Here is a 17,990-nt window from a genome sequence, read left to right on the forward strand (position 1 = left end):
ACGGGACACGACGTCACCCCTAAAACCTTAATGGGTGGGAAATGGCTACGGCTCACCATGCAGGAGCATCATCGGGTTTGGGGGACATTACAGGGTCAGCGTCTGAAACGATGTCCAAGGGACGCCTGGGGGCTCAGTGGTTTAAGCGTCCGACTTCGGCTCAGGTCACGATCTCATGGTCTGTGAGTTGGAGCCCCGTGTCGGGCTCTGTGCCGACAGCTCAGAGCCTGGAGCCTGCTTGGGTTCTGTGTCTCCTTCTGTCTCTGCCCCCCCCCCCCCCCCCGCTTGTGGTGCTCTCTCTCTCTCTCTCTGTCTCTCAAAAATGAGTAAACATTAAAACAACAGCAACGAAACGATGTCCAAAGGCGACTGAGGAATCGACTTCTGTTCAAAATCCGGAGTCCCTGTGTCTGCTCTGTCCAACTGGCCGTGTGTCCCTTCACTTTCTCAGATCCCAGAAACCACATTGGTTCTTCCCGCACCACCTCTGTCATCCCGGGAGACCGATCCGACTTCCTGGGAAGGGCACGTGGAAATGCGGGCGTGTGTGCCCATGTGAGTGTGCTTTTCAGGGTGGATGTATTCGGGTCTGTGAATACGGGTGTGGACACACGTGCTTCCGCGTGTGCATCTCCGGGCACCTTCACGATCGGTCTGTGCTTGGTTGCGCGTACGTGTGTTCGGCCTGGACGTGCACGGACGCGTGTTCATTCTGTACGAGCCCGGATGTGTGTCTGCCCTGGACGCGCACGATGTGTGGGGACGTGTCTGCGTGTGCCGTTTTGCGTACGGGTCTGTGCGTGAGTGTGCACATCCACGTGTCTCAGGGCAGCGGATGACCGGGCGCACGTGTGTGCACACGCGTGTCTGCACACGCGCTGAGGGTAGCTCAGCGAAGAGGGATCTGGGCGGCACTTTGTGCCACCCCGCATCGCCTGAGGTTGGGACCAGCCTGTGCCGTGTGTTTCATGGCGGTGAGGTTTCCTGACCTTATGGCGTCTGGTCCGGGGCCTTCCCTGGGGAGCCCTGCGCTGGACACCCACCTGCAGGCACCGAGGGTTCCATCCCTCCCTCCTTCCGGGTCCTTGGCAGGGGAAGTGGGCTTCTCAGCTGTTAATTAGGATCCAGACACGCACAGCAGGGCTTGGCACACACCCCCTTCCTTGGCCTCCTTCCCAGAGTCACTGCCCTTCAGAGGAGAAGGTCTGGTACTCGGCCGAAGGACCGGACCGAGCCCAAGGCGGGGGCTCCAGCACTGCCGGCCCCCGTGGCCGGAGGACATCCCCAGGGGGAGGGGGCGGGGGGCTTTGTGGTCCCGATGGAGGGGCTGGGTCAGGGGAGGGGAGTGGGCAGGCATCGAGCCTCGAGGCATCAGGGAGATCTCGTGTTGTTTCTGCTTCTGCACTTGCTTGCTGTGTGAGCCGGGGTGAGACCCTGGCCTGGCCGAGCCCCGATTCTCTGTAACGCGGGGGCCTAGTGCTGGCCTCTTGGTTTCACCGAGGAGCCTTCTTCTGTGCCTGTTCTAGTTACTATGGGAATGTGATGACACTCAGCGGTTTCGAGCAACAAAAATACTCATTTTGCTCATGAATTTGCAGTTTGGGCAGGTTGGGACTGGGGATAATTGGTCAGGATGGGGTGGTGGATGCCAGCCATTGGCCGGGCCTCGGCTGGAGCTGGTGGCTGGACCGGCTGCCCGTGACCTCTCCACGTGGCCGGGGCTTCCTCGCAACGTGGTGGCCGGCCCCCGAGGACTAGCGTCCAGAGAGAGCCAGGTGACGCCGTATTGCTGTGTGTGACTTACCCTCGAAAGTTACACAGCATCATCTTTCCTGCTTTGGGTTCTTTGCTCCAGTCACAACTGCTTGCTCAGAATTGAGCGGGGATTCGGTCTTTTATGGGGCTTTGGAGAAAGCACGTGGGGATACCACAGCGGCTGTTTTGGGCTCCTCCCCCACTGTGCTCTGGGTCCCGTTGACCACCAGCCATGGGGGAGGGGTCCGGGCACGCAGCCACGAAGCCCCGCAGGTGTGGGCCACCAGGGATCCCCTGGTCTGCCCTGTTCTTCTGGCCGCTCAGGCGAGAAACCCTGGGGTGGGGGTTTCACCGTTAAAGCCCTGCTGGGCTCCGAGGGGCAAGGCTGCTGGGAAGCGGGTCCCAGCCAGAACGGGCAGAGACCTTCAGTCACCTCACGGTGACTCCTCCTGTCACCCGAGCTCCTCCTTCCTGAGCTCCTCCTGTGTGCCGGCACCGTTTCAGACTCTGAGTATCCACCGTTGAACAGATCAGGCAGGATATGCGTGTGATATAGGAACCCTGCAAAATAAATGATACGTTAGGTGGGGAGAATAACAGAGCAGGGAAAGCGACATGAGGAGGGGCCGGGGCAGGGCCAGGGCCAGGTGGTCAGCGAGGCCTTGCTGAGATGTGGTGCTTCAGTAGCAAAGTGAGGGAAGGAGCCGGGTGGACATGAGGTGCAGTGAGGGGAAGCCTGATGCAGGGGGAGCAGCCAGTGCAAACGCCCAGCGGGAGGCATGGCTGGTGTGTTTGGGCAAACGTGGTGGAGCCAGGCCAGCCGGGGAGGAGCGCGGGACGCGAGATCAGAGGCGACCCCCGTGGGTACAGGCTGCGTAGAGCCCTATCCGCGTGAGACCTTGGCTTCCAGCCTGAGCCAAGTGGGAAATCCCTCAGGCCCTCTGGCCAGGTGTGAAATGATCCGACTTGTGGCTTTGTATCAGTTACCTGCTGCTGTGTAACAAATCATCCCAAACAACGATGATTTATTGTTTCTTATGATTCAGCGGGTTGGCGGGTCCTGCCTGTGCCCACTCACGTGGCAGCCTGCACCTGGCAGACGGGGTGTCCACACTGGCCTCCTCACATCCGTCTATTGCTGGGTCCTCCTCCAAGTAGACTGCCTTCCCTCACGGCAGCCTCCAGGAAGGCACAAGGGGGAGGCGGCCAAGTCTCCCGAGGCCCAGGTCAGGAGCGGCCCCGCTGCCCTATCTTGCCCGCCAGAGCGAGGTACGGGCCAACCGGGTTTGCCGTGGCTGCGCGGGGTGTGGGTTCCAAGATGCATGAGGATGCGGGGGCCACTTTGCCACCATCTTCCTCGTGGTTGAACGGGGTCTCTCTGGTTGTCGTGTTGTGAAAGGATAAGAAAGGACACAGAAACAGGGAAACCGGTTAGGAGGCTTCCTAAGAAGGGCACGGCTGGTTTGGCTGGGACCAGGGTGGGGCGGGGCGAGTGGAGAAGTGGTTAGATTCTCGGTATGTTTTGGAAGTGGAACCAACAGGATTTCCTGGTGGGTCGGTATCAGGGCAGGGGCGGGAGGAGCCGGAACGACCCGGGGTTTCTGCCGGCTACCAGAGGCCGAGCTGCCATTCACTGACCCGGGAGACTGAGGGAGGTGCGGCCTTGTTTCGGACGGGTGGGTTAGGAATTTGATTTTAGACATGTTAAACTCAAGATGCCTCCTAGGACATCAGCTGGAGATGTTGCGATTTGAGTCTGAAGCTCAGGAGAGAAGTGTTGGCGGTCGGGCAGAGCCGCGAGGCAGAGAGGGGTGGGCCAGGGGTGCGCATGGACGGAGGTGGGGGGGACCACGGCTGGACTCTAAGTACTTCCTGCTGCTTTTGTTATCTAATCAGGTGACGATCATTCCATGTGTATCTATATATGTACACCCATTTATGTTTCTAGAAATATTCTTATTAAACTGAGGCCATATAGTCATGTAATTTTATTTTGTTTTACTTTATTTATTAAAAAAATTTTTTTTAATGTTTACTTATTTTTGAGGGAGAGACAGAGCATGAGCGGGGTAGGGGCAGAGAGAGAGAGAGGGAGACACAGAATCTGAAGCTGGTTCCAGGCTCTGAGCTGTCAGCACGGAGCCCGACGCGGGGCTGGAACTCACGAACCCGTGAGATCATGACCTGAGTCGAAGTTGGACGCTTAACCTACTGACCACCCAGGTGCCCCATAGTCATATAATTTTAAAACCAGGTGGATTGAGATGTGCCAGTCGCCCCTTCAAAATGTACACTTCATTGGCCTTTTGTATATTCAGAACTGCACAATCATCGCTATCAACTTTGGAACATTTTCATCACCCCAAAAAGAATTTTTATATCTGTTCATCAGTCTCTCCCATTTGCCCCCAACCTGCCCCCAGGCCAGCCGTGGGTAACCACTAATCCACTTCCTGTCTTTATAGATTTGTTCATTCTGGGTAGTTCCTATAAATGGAATCCTTCAATATGTCTAATATGTTTATATGAATTTACCTGAAGAACTTGAAGTGATTTTTAAGTTCACATCGATTTTAAGATTTTGGACTTACTGGTGAATCCGACCGTGGAAGGGAGCCCCTACCTTCTCGTACGCCCCCTTCTTCTCTCCCCAGGCTCCTGGCGTGTGTGACTTTTCACTTTTGCTGGAGTTACACCCCCCACAGCCTGCTGTCCAAGCGTGCCCCTCACTGTCATCTGGGAGGGGTCCCAGATGGGATGGGCTCAGCACCCACCAACCGTCTGTTCACGGGGACCCTCCGTTCCCGGTCTTTGTTCGGGTTCAGCCCCTACCTGGGTGGTTTCTGGGGTCAAGTAATTTGTGCCTAGAGAGACCGTGTGTCTTCCGTCCGCCCATCTGTGGGGCCATCTTCCCTTTGATTGTTCACCTGAACATCATCTAACTGGGTCTAAGACTCTCGGGTCACGTGTTACTTCCCTGTAGCTTGGCGTTTGCTCTGTTGTCTTTTGGCCACAAATGTTGCCGTGCAGAATAAAGTTTGCCTCACGTTCAAAAAAGCCCTGAATGCCGACTCACTGTTTCCACCTGGATGCCTGGAGATTTCATTATTTATTCTTGAAATTCACGGCCCAACCAGCGTATTAGTCATCCTGTGTCGTGAAGCAAATCACCCCCGAACGTAGCAGTTCAAGACAATGCACGTGTCCGGTCGGGCCCAGCTGGGTCCTCCACAGGCCGCGGAGGGTGTTGGCCGGGTCTGTGGTTTCATCTGAAGGCCCAACGGGGCAGGGAGCCACCCCCAGCTCACCGGGTGCTTGTTGGCTGCACTCGGACGCGGGGGCATCGCGGGCTGAGGACCTCAGCCCTTCGCCGCTGTTGCTTGCTGCGTGGGCCCCTCTCATCCAGCAGCTTATGCCTTTAGGCGTGTGGGCTGGGAAGGCGCTAGCCGGTCTGTCGATGATCCGTCTCGTTCCCTCTCGTTCCTTCTGTGCCGGGCCGGGGCCTGGGCCTGGGCGGCTCTGCGCCGATGCGGAACTTGCCCTGACCCCGCGTGGTGGCTCTGCCCTCGCTCCCCAGCCTTCCCTGGGGACATTCTCCCCTCAAAGGGGCTACAGTCTGAAGTCTGTGCTTGGGGTGTTCTGTCACCTGAGAGGCTTGCAGGGCTCCGTCAGGCGGCGAGGAGGCTTTGTGAGCCCCCCTGGGCTGGCTGTCCTCTGGGCGTGCGGAAAGTCTCCCTCATGTGCGTGGCCCTCCTTCTACTTATTGGCCTCGAGCGGAATCAGAACTGGGTCATTGTTTGCTTTTCTCCACTTTCCCCCGATTCTCCCAGCATCTTCCCCTCGGTTCTCAGGAGCGGGAACAAGGGACCCCTCCTCAGCTGACTTCCCTCTAGCTACGGGGGCTTGTGGGGGGGGGGGGTGAGGTGAGAAGTTCTATACTCTACTCCAGAGTGTATCTTCCCTTGGCTGTCGGTATGGAACATTGATCTCCTTAGGTTTTGTTCTTTTCTTTGAGGAAGAACAACTTTTTTCTGAATTATTACTTTTTACTTTTGGGAGGAAGGAAAGTCTGTGACACAGTCTGACCCTCTCTGTCTTTACACAGAAGTTGCCCCCGATGATGTTTAAGGCCCCTGGCAGCCCAAACTAGATCATCTGGCCCCATGAGAGCCAGCTTTCCTGTCACCAAGGCCTTCACATCCGGGAGTGGACGCCACCCTCCTCAGCCTTGAAGATTCCTGAGCAAGGACCAGGGTTAGACGTGTCTGCCCCACCACCGCCCATGGCGGGGGCCCACAAGGATGTGTGCCCACCATAGCTGTGGTCAGGGGCAGCTAAGGATTCTGGGGTGGCCATGCCACCTGCTCTCTGGCCCCTGCGGGGGCCAGATGTGCTGGGCAGACACCCCGGTTCTGGGGGCTCTCCCCTTTTCCCCCCGCACCTTTTGCTGGAGTAACCAGCGCCGCCGGGGGAGGCCCACCTGCCCTTCCCCTCAGGGCCACGCGTCCCTGGACCCAGCAGGCGTCCCCTGCTGGGTGGGAAGCAGCACCCACCCGGGGAGGCCACGGTCTGCCGAATCGTCCCGGAGGATGTCGGAGCTCCGAGGCCTCGCCTGCCCGCTGGGCTGCCGCGAGCCCTGGGGAGCCGAGTGGTGCCCTCGTGCACGAAGCCAGTCCCTGCAATTACCGGTTGGCAGGCCCAGGGCCGACGTGTGCCAGCGGCGTGGCAGCTTGCTGGAGGCCCGTCTGTGCCCGGGGCCCGTCCCGACTGGCTCAGGCTCACTGGGCACGGACGGAGTTGATCCGAGAAAGGGCAGCATGGCGTCTGGGCCCTGCCCCGGTCCTCTGAGCCCGCGGGGGTTCCTCCCTTCCCTTTCTGGCGAGGCCCAGAATCCAGTCTTTGCGTGTCAGAGCCCAGTAACCGGCCCTCCCTGCCGCGGGCACCGCGACGGGGCTGCTCACCGTCTCCTTCCCCAAGCCCACCTGTGTGTGCACGTGCACGTGTGTGTGCACAACTTGCTGTCCGTGTTGGGAGGCCGCAAGGACACAGGTGTGCGTGCTCGTTCACCCCGGCACGCCTGTCCCAGCGCGTTTGCCACTGTTTGGCGGGTGCTTTTACCGCACGTGGTGTCGCCTCCAGAGTCATCCCTGCTCGCCGCACATGCGTGTACTTGTGGTGAGTGTGTGTGCGTCCCAGGTTACGAACGTCTATGTAAGCGTGCACGTGTGTGGGTCTGTGTATGTGAGTGCGTGTGCACGTGTCACAGCGTGCGCCTTGCATCTCTGACCGGGGGTGACTAAGGCTGGGGATATTCACCACCGCTGCCCCAGCTCGAGGGGGAAATCCTCCTGAGTCTGAAATGGAAGCGGCCAGAGGCCGAGGGGCTCCTGGTTTCTCAGGCTCCGGGCAGCGTTCCCAGGCCCTCTCACCCGGGGAACTAAGTCAGCGTGCAGGGAAGCCAGCACAGGCGCAAAGGGGACGAGGGCAGGGTCCGATTTCCCTTTTGGAAGTCCCCTCCAGGGCTGGCGTTGGGAGGGATGGTGGGGCCTGGGAAACTGCTGAGGAGGAGAGGACGGGAGGACTGAGCAGGGCTGAGGGGCGTCGAGGATGCAGGAGCCCCACGGCCCCGTGTCCTGCTCGAGTGACAGGGTACAGCAGGCTTTCCCAGAGGAGAGGGAGCTGCTGGCGGCCGGTCTGTGCTGGGGCCTGTCCTGCCGGCTCGGCCACGCTGGGTGACAGGGGCCGGAGGAGAGAACCAGCTCGAGCTGGGGGACTCGGCCCGCTGAGAGGCACAGGAGGGTGTCTGGGTGGTGCCTGGGGCTGCAGGGCTGGGGCGCCCACGGAGCAGGGCTCTGAATGGCCGGCGCCTCCTCCTGCTGGCTTGGCCTCAAACCAGGGCCCTTTCGGGCTGGTTGTTGACCTGTGGAGCCGGGGTCTGATGTAGTCACGGGAGCCTCTGAGCTCTGAGTTTGCACTCAGCCTGCTGGGGACACAGAAGCACAGGCCGGGGGTGCCGGAGGCACCTGGGTCCTCACCACGCGGTACCGGGGAGACCCAGGCCCAGAGGGCGGTGACCTCCGGGGTGGCCGGGCAGGACAGGGCGGGGCAGGGCGGGCCGGCCCTCCTGGAGCCTGGGGAGGCCGGTAATTACAGGGTGAGGAAGAAGCCAGCCTCTCCCGGCCCGGCCTTCGCCCCTCGAGGATTTCCAGGTGTGTTTCAGGAAACCTGGCATCCCCGGGCGGCCTGTGGCTGCGGCCTCCCTCTGCGGGCTCTATTTTGGGGTCGGGATCCACCCTGCCGCAGCCGGAGGAAGGAGAATGTATTTCCATGTGTCATGTGGCTGTGGGGGAGCGGGGGAGAGACACGGCCGGCCGTGGCGCAGGATGTGAGGAGGGCACCGCCGCCGCCCAGGTGGAGGCCCAGACCGAGAAGCAGAGGGGAGGGCGTGAGAGCGCCCTGGGCTTTCATGTGGCCTCACAGGCCTGGGTTGGCAAGACTGTCAGGCTGGAATGTGGGTCTGCAGCCCGGACCCGCCCCCGGGGACTTCCTGATTCCCACCAGGCCCAGCCCCAGGCCGGTGGGGGGGGGGGGGGAGGGGGGTTGATCTGCCGGCACAGCTCCCCAGGCCGGGGTGGAGGCCAGGCCAGGCGGTGGGTGCAGCCCAGCTTCTTGCCTCCCTGGGGGGCTCCTCCGCAGATCCTGCCTCCCCCCTGCTCTCAGCGCCACCTCCCCCCAGGCCCTCCCCATCCTGGCCTTTCCTCCGACTTCCTCTGCCAGCCTCGACCTGCACAGGGCCAGCGCAGGGGTGAGGGGTTCACCTGAAGGAGGCTTGATGTGTGAGGCGGGCCTGGGGACGGGCCACACGAAGTGGCTGAGGGCGTGGGTGGATGTCGCGAGAGCGGACACGCCCGGTACGTGGCAGGTGACCGGGCTCCTTCACTTCCTCTGCCCTGAGTGTCACGGGCCTTTGGGGACCAGAGCCTGGGCCGCCCCAGCACAGCCCCGTGACTCCAGGAATGACTAATTCCACTCCAGCATAAGCTCCTGGAAGCTCTGAGAAATGCCTTTTTTCCCCTTCTTGCCGCTTCATTAAACTCTTCCTGAGCGAGGGGTATGAGGATTGTCCCAATCCTCTGCAGAGGCAGGGACTCAGGTTGCTGGGTGGGGCAGGCCCACAGTGGCCCCTGGTCCCCGGCAGACAGTGGGGCAGGGAGGGGGGCACACAGAGTTAAACCAGCCCCACAGGTATCGGGGAAGGGGGTGGGCCGCTGGCCAGGGCCCAGGAGTCACGCTCCAGGCCGGCTTTGCCCTGGGCCAGCCGGTGACCCCTGGGAAACCTTGGCCCTGCCCCCGGCTCGGCCTTGCTGGCCTCCCCTGTGCTGCTCAAGGGGCCTGGGAAGGAGGTAGCCTGGGAGGGACTGTAGATGGAGTGCCCGGGCCAGGCAGGTGGGCTGGCCCACTGTGTGTACCTTTTCAGCGTATGCAGGCCTTAGGGGAACACAGGAGGGGTGAGCAAACTATTCAGTCCCTGGGCCTCTCTCCTCTCCAGTCTGTTTTCCCAGCTTTCAAGTGGCCCAGAAGTCCTGGCTGCCTCTTCCTGGGGCCCCACGGGGGACCTCAGCAGCTGGGCCTGGGGGCCGTCCATCAGGGAGCAGGCTGTTCCCAGGCCCGGGGCCTGGCGCTCTCCTCTGGGTCATGGCCGCCAGCCCGCCCAGACGGGAATGTCTGCCCACCCTGGAGGCTGCTGGAACCAAAGACGCAGCTCAGGCCTCGCCTCCCCCAGCAGATCTGATGGCGCCCTTCTCTGTGCGGCCTCGGTCTCTCTCTGCAGGCGGGAAGAGACCCGGCAGGGAGGGTCGGTGACCAGGGTCCTTGTCCACAGGTGCTCCTGGCCCTCGGGGAGCTGCTTCTGTCCTGCAACTGGGCGGTGGTTGCCGACATCCTGCTGGTAGGTGTGGGGCTGGGTCTCTGCTGTCCGCTGGCCTGGAAGCTGGGAGGGGCTTCAGAGACCATGGGGCGGGGGACTGAAGTCATTGGACAGTTTCCTTGGACGGGGCCTTCCTGACACTCTCAAACATATCCTTTGACCATTGGCTGCATTTTGCAGATGAGCCAACGGAGGCTCAGAGAAGGCAGGTACCCGGGCCAAAGTCGCCCAGCATGCAGAGGCACCGAGCCAGGACAGGGGCCTAGGCTTTTTTGACGCCTCCCCTCCCTCTTTCTTGACTGTACTTGTCCACAAGCAGGCTCTGGGTGTGTGGACGGGGATGTGGGACTTCAGGGTTACAGCCACAAGCCAGGTGGGTCCAGGCTGCCTCGGCTCCCGTGTCATGGTCTGCGAGGCCAGGGGCCGGCTCAGGCTAAAGTGAGGCCCGACCACGTGACTCCACTACATCCAGAGTCCAGCGTGGCCGTCCCTGAGCCTCACGCTCTCTGCCCAGCCTCCCTGCCTCCCTCCGGGAGCCATCAGGAGAGCACTTGGAACACTGGTGAGCTGTGCCCTTGTGGGACCCAGACCTGGGGACCCCTACGAGCCCTCCTGCCCCCTGAAGGCCTGGCATAGTCCAACACCGTGCACAGGGGAGCCCAGGAGCCTGGCGACAGGCTGACAGCTGTCCTGTGGTGACCAGCTGCCGGGCCTGGTCCTGGACGGAGGAGACGCCTAGCTTTCAGCCCCACTCCTGCCGCTTGCCAGCTGTGTGTGTCATGGGCAAGCCATTCCGTGTCTCCGAGCCTCAGTTTCCCCGTGTGCACAGTGGGGTGAAAAACTGAAATACTCGTGGTTACTATGAGGGCGAACGAGGCGACCGAGGGAAGCTCTGGCAGGATGCTGGCCGGGGCTCCACAGAGCCCTCTCCACCTTCTCGAGTCCTGTGCCCTCCATGCGACTTCGAGGGGGCTGTGGGGAGGCACGATCATTTAACGAGCCCACGAGGCCTGCTCACACACGGCCTAGATGGTCTGCACCCCCACCACGGCCCAGGCTCGGCAGGTGTAGCCCACGCTGCCCTTTGACTCCCGGGGCGGATCAGCTGCAGGGCTGGTGGTCGTTTCTGCCCTTCTCTCCAGCCCAGACTCGGCCACAGAGAGGATGAACGGCCCTGGGCCTCAGTCTCCTTGTCCGGTCTGGCAGGCAGAGCGGGGCAGCGGCAGCCAAGCCTTCGTAAACGTCTTCTTCGGGGGGTGGCCCACTTTCAGGCACCGGGAGCCTGACTACCCCCCACCCTGACATCTGGGCATTCAGGTGGAGCTGAAACCCGCCCCCCAGGGCACTGTCCCTTTCCACATGGCAGCCGCAGATGTGTGAGGGCCGTGCCCGGGGCACCCCAGTGTCTGTGTTTGCAGGAATGATTAACCTGGCCGAGCCAGGCTCTTTGTGGCACTGTGTGTGTGTGTGTGTGTGTGTGTGTGTGTGTGTGTGTGTGTGTTGGGGGCAGGGGAGGGGCGACAGCGCCAGCCAGCCGTGGTCTGACCCAGCTGGGGCTCTGCTGGGAGCAGGCTGGGGCTGCCCTGGGGGCTGTGCTAGGTGTGACCTGGGGCTCCCTCTGTTCCTCCCCTGGCTTGGAGACCTCCGGCCCCAAGGCCCCAAAGCGTTGCAAGTCTCTGCACCCCAGGAGACTTTCCTGATCCCCTTCCCTGCTTCCCACCTTCCTGAAACCCTTAGCGAAGGATTGACGTCAGACAGTCAGTGGCCAAAGCTGGGCCAACTTTGCAGACTTTGGAGCTCAGTCCCCGACAGGGAAAGTAGGGGCTCCGGGAGGGAGTGGTCTTGGGCCACATGCAGGTGGGGAGCAGGCTGTGAGTGGCAAGGTGCGTGTGAGCATGGGTGGTGACAGGGGCTGGAGGGCAAGGAGGAGGGGAGGGAGGGATGGAGGCAGGGGGAACGGCAGGGGAGAAGGCAGGGAGGGAGGCAGGAAGGAAGGGAGGGAGGGAGGGAGCTGGAAGGTAGCTGGAAGCTGGTGATGCTTTTCCAGAGGTGAGACAGGAGCACCCCCAGGGGCAGGCAGGGCAGGGTGGTGGAGACGGGTCCAGGCCCAGCGGGGTGAGCTCTGGGCAGGGAGAGCACGGAGGTCCCATCTGCTGGCAGGTGCTGGCTCCTGAGGCCCAAGGAGGGACCGGGACCGAGGAGGCCCGTATCCCTGCTGGCATCCCGCACCTGCCTGTTCCTGGGGGTCAGTGTGGGCTCCCCGGCCCCACGTCAGTCCCGCTGAGGGACGGTGCTCTCTCTGACCCTCTTACCTACACGACAACCCAGAGGCCGGGGAAGACACCTCAGCAGCTGTGTGGTCCAGGGGCTCTCAGACCTCAGTGAGCGTGAGAACCAGGTGTGGGGGACGTTTTGTCCTCAGAGTCTGGTTCAGTGGGTCCATGCTGGGGTCCAGGCTGTGCCTTTCTAACGGACGTCCCCCGTGGTGCCCATAGGCTCCTCAGAGCGCCCTGGGAGAACACTGGTCTAACGCGCCCGGCTCCCCAGGCTGTGAACCCCTGCGGGACTCTGACTGGCACAGTCGGTCCCTTGATCCCAAGCCCCTGGACAAGAAGCTCACCCCCTGGCCCCAGGCACGCCTCCAGCACCCCCGCCCTGCCTGGAGGGTCCTGCTCCCCTGGATCTGGTCTGCCCAGCCTGTGTCCGCCCCCGTCCCCAGGCTGAGCTCCCCCTGCTGATGGCACCTCTGGCTCCCTCCCCAGCCTCCTGTCCGTGTGGGCCCCACAGGGGTACCTGCCCCTGGCAGCAGGGAGTTGAGCAGAAGTGGAACTCACTGCCTCTTCCTCCGCGGTCCTGGAATCCAGCCGCCAGGCGCACCCCCCACCTCCTCAGCAGATTTCTCCCACCCCCTCGAGGGTTATCTCCCTCCTGTTCTTCTGGGCCCTTGTCTCAATGCTTCCCTGCTCTGCCCACCCGTCTGTCTCACCCTCCCCAGCGAGTCTGGGGTGAGGGCCGAGGGGGGATGCAGGAGGCAGGCTGCCAGGGAGTTTGCACCTGATGGTTGCCGCTCGGACTTTCTGTGGGCCCTCGGCCGATGCTGGTTATGTCCCAGGCTGGAAAGGGAACAGCTCTTCTGAGAAGGGAAAGCCAGAAACAGAGGCGCTTTGTCTCAGAATAGAGGGAGCTGTTTTAGGAAGCCAAAGCCTGTAACGTCTAAAATTACCTGCTGGGCTCTCCCGCTGTGGGCAGGGCCAGCTTTGCCCCCCCCCCCCCCCCACATGGAGGCAGCAGGACCCAGAACGGGCAGGGGACCGACCTGTCTTGGTCTGGGCCCAGCAGCTCCTGGGGGGTGTGGGAAGGACCAGCTGTCTGGACCTTACTCTGAGGGTCCAAGCAGCCGGCAAGGACTTTTCCAGACATGCGGGGCCCACCCTCTAGGAGTCACCTGCTTGTCCCCCCAGAGCCACCCGTGGGTAATCACATAATTACAGGCAAGGGGGAAGCACTGCCTGAAGGTGCAAAGCCACGGTCAGCTCCTGCTCTGGCCCGTCGGCAGGTCCCAGTCAGGGTTAGAGGTTCAGCCTCTCTCCCCACCTGGACAGAGTGTCTGTCAGTGACCGGGGGCAGCCAGTTGTCACCCACTCCTGCTGCCTGGCCCTGCCTGCCCGTCCTGGGGCTCCAGGCGCTGGGCCCCTGCCTCACACCTCTGCTCACTCTGTTCCCTGCCTGGGATGCCCTTCCCTGCTCTCTCTGCCAGTTGCCCACGTGCGGGGCTGCGTGAGCTTGCCCTCCTCGCCCTTCCGCGTTTCCAAGTGTCCCATAGCAGACACTGCTGGACAGGCTCCTCCCTGCTCCTAACAGCCAAGTGGTCAAAGGTCAGATTCCGGAGGCTCAAATGCCTGTCCTGCTGTTTCCTGGCTGGGTGACCGCGGACAGGTTACTTCCCTTCCTGTGGAGAGTTTCCTCATCTGGGACCCGTGGATGACGATCATACCTCGCTCGTGGGGTGGTTGAGTGGATCTGTAAAATGTATACATGAGGTGCATAAAATGCATGCACGAGGCACTCAATAAATGCTAATTGTTATCCTCCGCTAGGTGCTGGGGATGGGGCTCTGGGGTGGGGAGCTCCCCCTTAGGACTGTGTGACCGCCTGGCCTCTGCTTGGACCCCTCCTCCTGCTCCTCCCCTCCCCTCCCCTGCTGCAACCCTGGCTGCTGGCTGGGTTTGTCCTGGGACTGGTCTTCCAGATGGTTCTACTGGACTCGTTTGCTTGGCAGACTTTCGTAGTCTGCTCTGGGCCTGGCATCCTGCTGTAACCCAGGAACCTCCAGAGAACTCCGACAGGGGCTTTGCCGTCCAGACGACGTAGGGGTGTGTGTTGGGGGGGACGAAGGGGGAACCTTCCAGCGTGGGGGCTGTGTGTTCAGTTAGGGGCGCGCTCGGGGGCTGTGGGAGCTCAGGGCAGGCCTCTGACCTCTGGGAGCTCAGTCCCGAGGGACCGGTGGAGATGCTCCAGCTGGACCTGAGCGGGGAGGGCCTGGCAGACAGAGGCCACACCACCTTCAAGTGTCTGGAAACCCTCTGCCTCCTGGGGCCAAAGGGCACTATTTCGGTCTGACGTCCCCACGAAGCCTCCAGGTACCAGAGGAAGAATGGCCACGAGCACATCCCTCCAGCAGCTAGTTATCATCCCCGTGTGGTGATGGGGAGACTGAGGCACAGAAAGGCACAGTGACTTGCCTGAAGGCACACAGCCAGCGAGTGGGATTGGAACCCAGACATTCCTGACTTCGGAATTCACGCTCTTAATCCCCCACCTCCCTCCATGGGGTCGCGGGGGTCTCTCCAGCCACGCTGTCTGCCACTGTGTGTCCACCCAGTGGGGCTCGAACTTCCCGAGAGAGGGGCTGAGCCCTCGGTGCCACTGAGCCCAGCACCCACACGCACAGACACCCGGCCGTGCGTCCTCTCCCGGCCAGGCCGGCCCGCCTCCGGGGCCCTGAGCTGGGACGCCCCGGCCCCGTCACCACGAGTCAGAGCCAGGCCTGGTCCCTGCCCCGTCCAAGAGCAAACCCTCGAGAGCAGGCCTCATCAGGGGCCTCGGCGCCCCCATCCCTCGGAGGGGCCTGACGTCCTAGTGCTGGGGCTTTGCTGACCCCCTTCCTTCCCACTCGCTCGGCCAGCCCAGCTGCCCTCCAGGCAGGTCCTTGGCAGGTGGGGACCAGAGGCACCCACACTCTGCCCTTGCTTGGGGGCTGCCCCGGTGTCCTGTGTTTTGCAGTCCGTGGTGGTGCCCAGGTGCCGGGGGACAGCAGAGGCTTTGCAGATCACAGTGGGCCACATCCTGGGGGACGCCAGCAGCCCTTACCTTACTGGACTGGTGAGGAGTGGCTTCTCGGTGGGTGTGGGGGAGGGGAGGGGTGGCTCCTCGGTGGGCGTGGAGGGGGGACCACCAAGGCCGGCAGGCCGGCGTCTCTCTGCGGGTGTCCAGCACCCCGAGGGCCGGGCGCCCAGACTCCTAGCTGCAGGCCGGCCTCTCTCTGCAGGTGTCCAGCACCCTGAGGGCCGGGCGCCCAGACTCCTAGCTGCAGGCCGGCGTCTCTCTGCGGGTGTCCAGCACCCCGAGGGCCGGGCGCCCAGACTCCTAGCTGCAGGCCGGCCTCTCTCTGCAGGTGTCCAGCACCCTGAGGGCCGGGCGCCCAGACTCCTACCTGCAGGCCTTCCTCAGCCTCCAGCAGAGTTTCCTGTGCTGTGCATTTGTCATTGCCCTGGGCGGGGGCTGCTTCCTGCTGACGGCGCTGCGCCTGGAGTGGGACCAGGCCCGGGCCCGGGCGCCTGGCACAGGTACCCTGTCCTGCACACCTATCACCTACGCCAGGAGCGGGGCTGGGCTCCCGGGGGCAAGCCGCGCTGGCCGCCCCCTGAGCCGGCTGATTTGTTTGTTTTTTAATTTGCTCATTCGTTCATTACGCCCCTGCTATGTGCCAGACGTAGGGGGGAAACACGGAGTCCAAGCCCTCGTGCAGCTGAGGCTCTAGAAGGTGCAGCCAGACAGGAAGCGCAAGAGAGAGACTGTGGCCAGTGCCGCAGGGAAGTGCCGCAGGGAAGCTCCAAGTAGGCGAGTGGGGAGAGAGAGAGACGCGTGGGGGCAAGTTGAAACTTGTCGTCGGGGTCCCCACTGCACGGGTGACACTGACACTGAAGCAAAGGGTTGGGGGTGGGGCAGCGAGCCCTGCAGCTATCTGGAGGATGGATCGGCCAGTGCAAAGGTCCCGAGGTGGGAATGTAGCTGATGTGCTTGAGGCCTGGCAAGGAGGCCAGTGTGGCTGGGGCAGGAACGCAGGGGACAGGGGTGGGGACAAAGGTGGCAGAAAGGAGGCCAGAGCCGGCAATTGAGGGCCTTGTAGGGCCCGTGGCCTTAGCTCTGAGGCAGAGCCACTGTGTGGTTGCCACAGATGGACCCCGAGGTGTCTTACTTACCGTGCAGAAGAGAACAGACTGGAGGGTCGGCAGAGAGGTCACGGGAGGCCCTGCCATCACCGGGGGAAGCAGTGGGGCCAGGACCCTGGTGGTGGCACTGAAGTTTGGGGGAAGGGTCGCATCTGGAGTTCATTTTGCCAGCGGAAGCTGGGCCTGGGCCTCCGTGAGGGCTGGCTGAGCGTCCTTCCTCCCGCAGGGACCCTGGACGGCGAGGACACGGAGAGGCGAGCCCTGCTTTCTGGCGCGGGTGCCGCCACAGAGGACCCCTGAGGCCCCCGCCCTCCTGCCCGCCTCCCTGCACCCCTCCCGCTGGCCGCCGCAGCATCAGGGCCCTGTCCCCCTCTGGCTGTGGCTCAGGGCCCCCAGCCGAGCTGCACCTGTCATTTCTTCCCTCCCAGCCAGAGAGCTGGCAGGGCCTGTGGCGGGAATTGAGCTGTCAGCGCCTTCGGCGGGAGGCCTGGGCCTGCGCCCGCCCAGCCCCAGCCCCGGGTCCTCAGCCCGGTTGGCTGCCTGTGGGCCCCAAGTAAAAGTGGATTTCAGGCCTTTTACGAGCGTGTTTTTTACAGCCTCAAGGTGTCTCTGCTGGGAGGGGGTGGAGAGGAAGCCCTGGCCGGGGGTGCAGGGCTGCAGGGCAAGGGTCCCTAGGCATCCCCACCCCGGACGTCTCACTCTGACCCAGGCCCCCCACTCTGCAGGTCAGGAGGGCACAAGACCCCCTTGGCCTGAGTCACCCTCTGAACAAAAGGCCGGGCTTTGCACTCTGGTGCCGATGTGGCTTCAAGCCTCCCCGAGGAGGAGGGCTGGGGTCGCGCACAGACTCCGCTGCCCTGCAGCCACAGTGGGGGTGTCTGCACCCTGGCCCCCCACCCCCACGGCTCATGCTCTGACCCCAGCACAGCCCGCAGGGAAGGCTGGCTCTGTAGGACTTGCACTCACCCTGGGTTCAGAGCAGCTGGGCGCGGGGGGCCCTGCGGGAGGCCGCCAGCTTCCAGGTGGGCAGCAGTGGGGGGGACATGTTCTCTCTGCCCCACCAGCACGAGCTCCTCTCCCCCTCCCCTGGTCCTGCCGGGCCCGCCTCCCATCAGACTCACACTCACCTCCCTCCCTCCCTGCGTTCCTGTGCTGTCCTCCCTGTCCTCCTGTTGGATGGACAAGCCCCAGGAGCTGGGCTCTCCAGCTTAGCCACACCTGTCCCCCTCTTCAGCCCTTCGTCAGGAGTGCCCACCACCAAGCTGGCCAGCCCCTCCACCCACCATCTGACACCTGAAGCTCATAAAACAGGCTGTCCCTGAAATTATTTTTAAAAAGCCTACTTGGCAAGGGACCTGTACCCCATCACAGCAAATGCCGGGCTTCCCACACCCCGAGCCATTCCAGACACCAGCCGTTCTCCTGCCCCTCCACTCCTTTCTGACCCCATGTACCCGGAAAGAGTGTCAGAGTCCACGGGCTAAGGGTTCGGTCCTACAAGACTGCCCACCCCCCCACCCCGCCCCACCGGAGGGGCGAAGTGCAAGGCCGGGCTGTCGGCTGTACTTCTGACTGACCGGCTATGGGTCAGAGGTCCCCTCGGCCCCCTCCTCGGGTCCTGCCGTCCGCTGGGGCGGCCTCCAGAACCCGGGGAAACGCCGCACTCCCTGCCTCACCAGCTTCTTGTAAAAGTTCCCTGAGCCCCGTCCTCTGGGGTTTTCCCGGAGGCTTCGCCGAACCGCACGGCTCATGGAGTCATTGGCCACCGGCGACCGACCGGACCTCCCGCCCCTCGTGGGTCCCCAGAGGTCAGGGGTGGGACTGGAGGTGCCAGCCTCTGGTCACGTGCGGCCTGC

The 17,990-nt window shown here is 62.8% G+C and overlaps 1 protein-coding gene and 1 long non-coding RNA gene across 8 annotated transcripts in view; one reads left to right on the forward strand and one right to left on the reverse strand.

Moving 5' to 3' along the window:
• Nucleotides 1-16,710, forward strand: part of SPNS3 (SPNS lysolipid transporter 3, sphingosine-1-phosphate (putative)) — a 34,412-nt gene extending 17,702 nt beyond the window's left edge. For 4 of the 7 annotated variants that reach the window (XM_081791140.1, XM_081791141.1, XM_081791142.1 and 1 more), the window contains 4 exons: nt 9,638-9,703; nt 14,966-15,064; nt 15,357-15,528; nt 16,361-16,710. In XM_081791140.1, coding sequence (XP_081647266.1) covers nt 9,638-9,703; nt 14,966-15,064; nt 15,357-15,528; nt 16,361-16,691 — 668 coding nt within the window. In that variant the 3' untranslated portion in view covers nt 16,692-16,710. Of the gene's footprint in view, nt 1-4,409; nt 6,059-9,637; nt 9,704-14,965; nt 15,065-15,230; nt 15,302-15,356; nt 15,529-16,360 lie in introns of those variants that run through there. The other 3 variants (XM_081791143.1, XM_078437945.2, XM_060647672.3) reach the window with 3 other exon arrangements.
• On the reverse strand, nt 8,679-12,328 carry LOC144614395 (uncharacterized). Its single transcript, XR_013552152.2, has 3 exons — nt 11,995-12,328; nt 10,543-10,654; nt 8,679-9,738 (listed from the first exon to the last, which is right to left on the reverse strand). It is a non-coding gene; the product is annotated as an uncharacterized LOC144614395 (long non-coding RNA).
• Nucleotides 16,711-17,990: the final 1,280 nt, after the last annotated feature.

The sequence above is a fragment of the Panthera onca genome, chromosome E1, assembly GCF_046562875.1.
Source record: "Panthera onca isolate mPanOnc1 chromosome E1, mPanOnc1 haplotype 2, whole genome shotgun sequence".
Lineage (NCBI taxonomy): Eukaryota > Metazoa > Chordata > Mammalia > Carnivora > Felidae > Panthera > Panthera onca.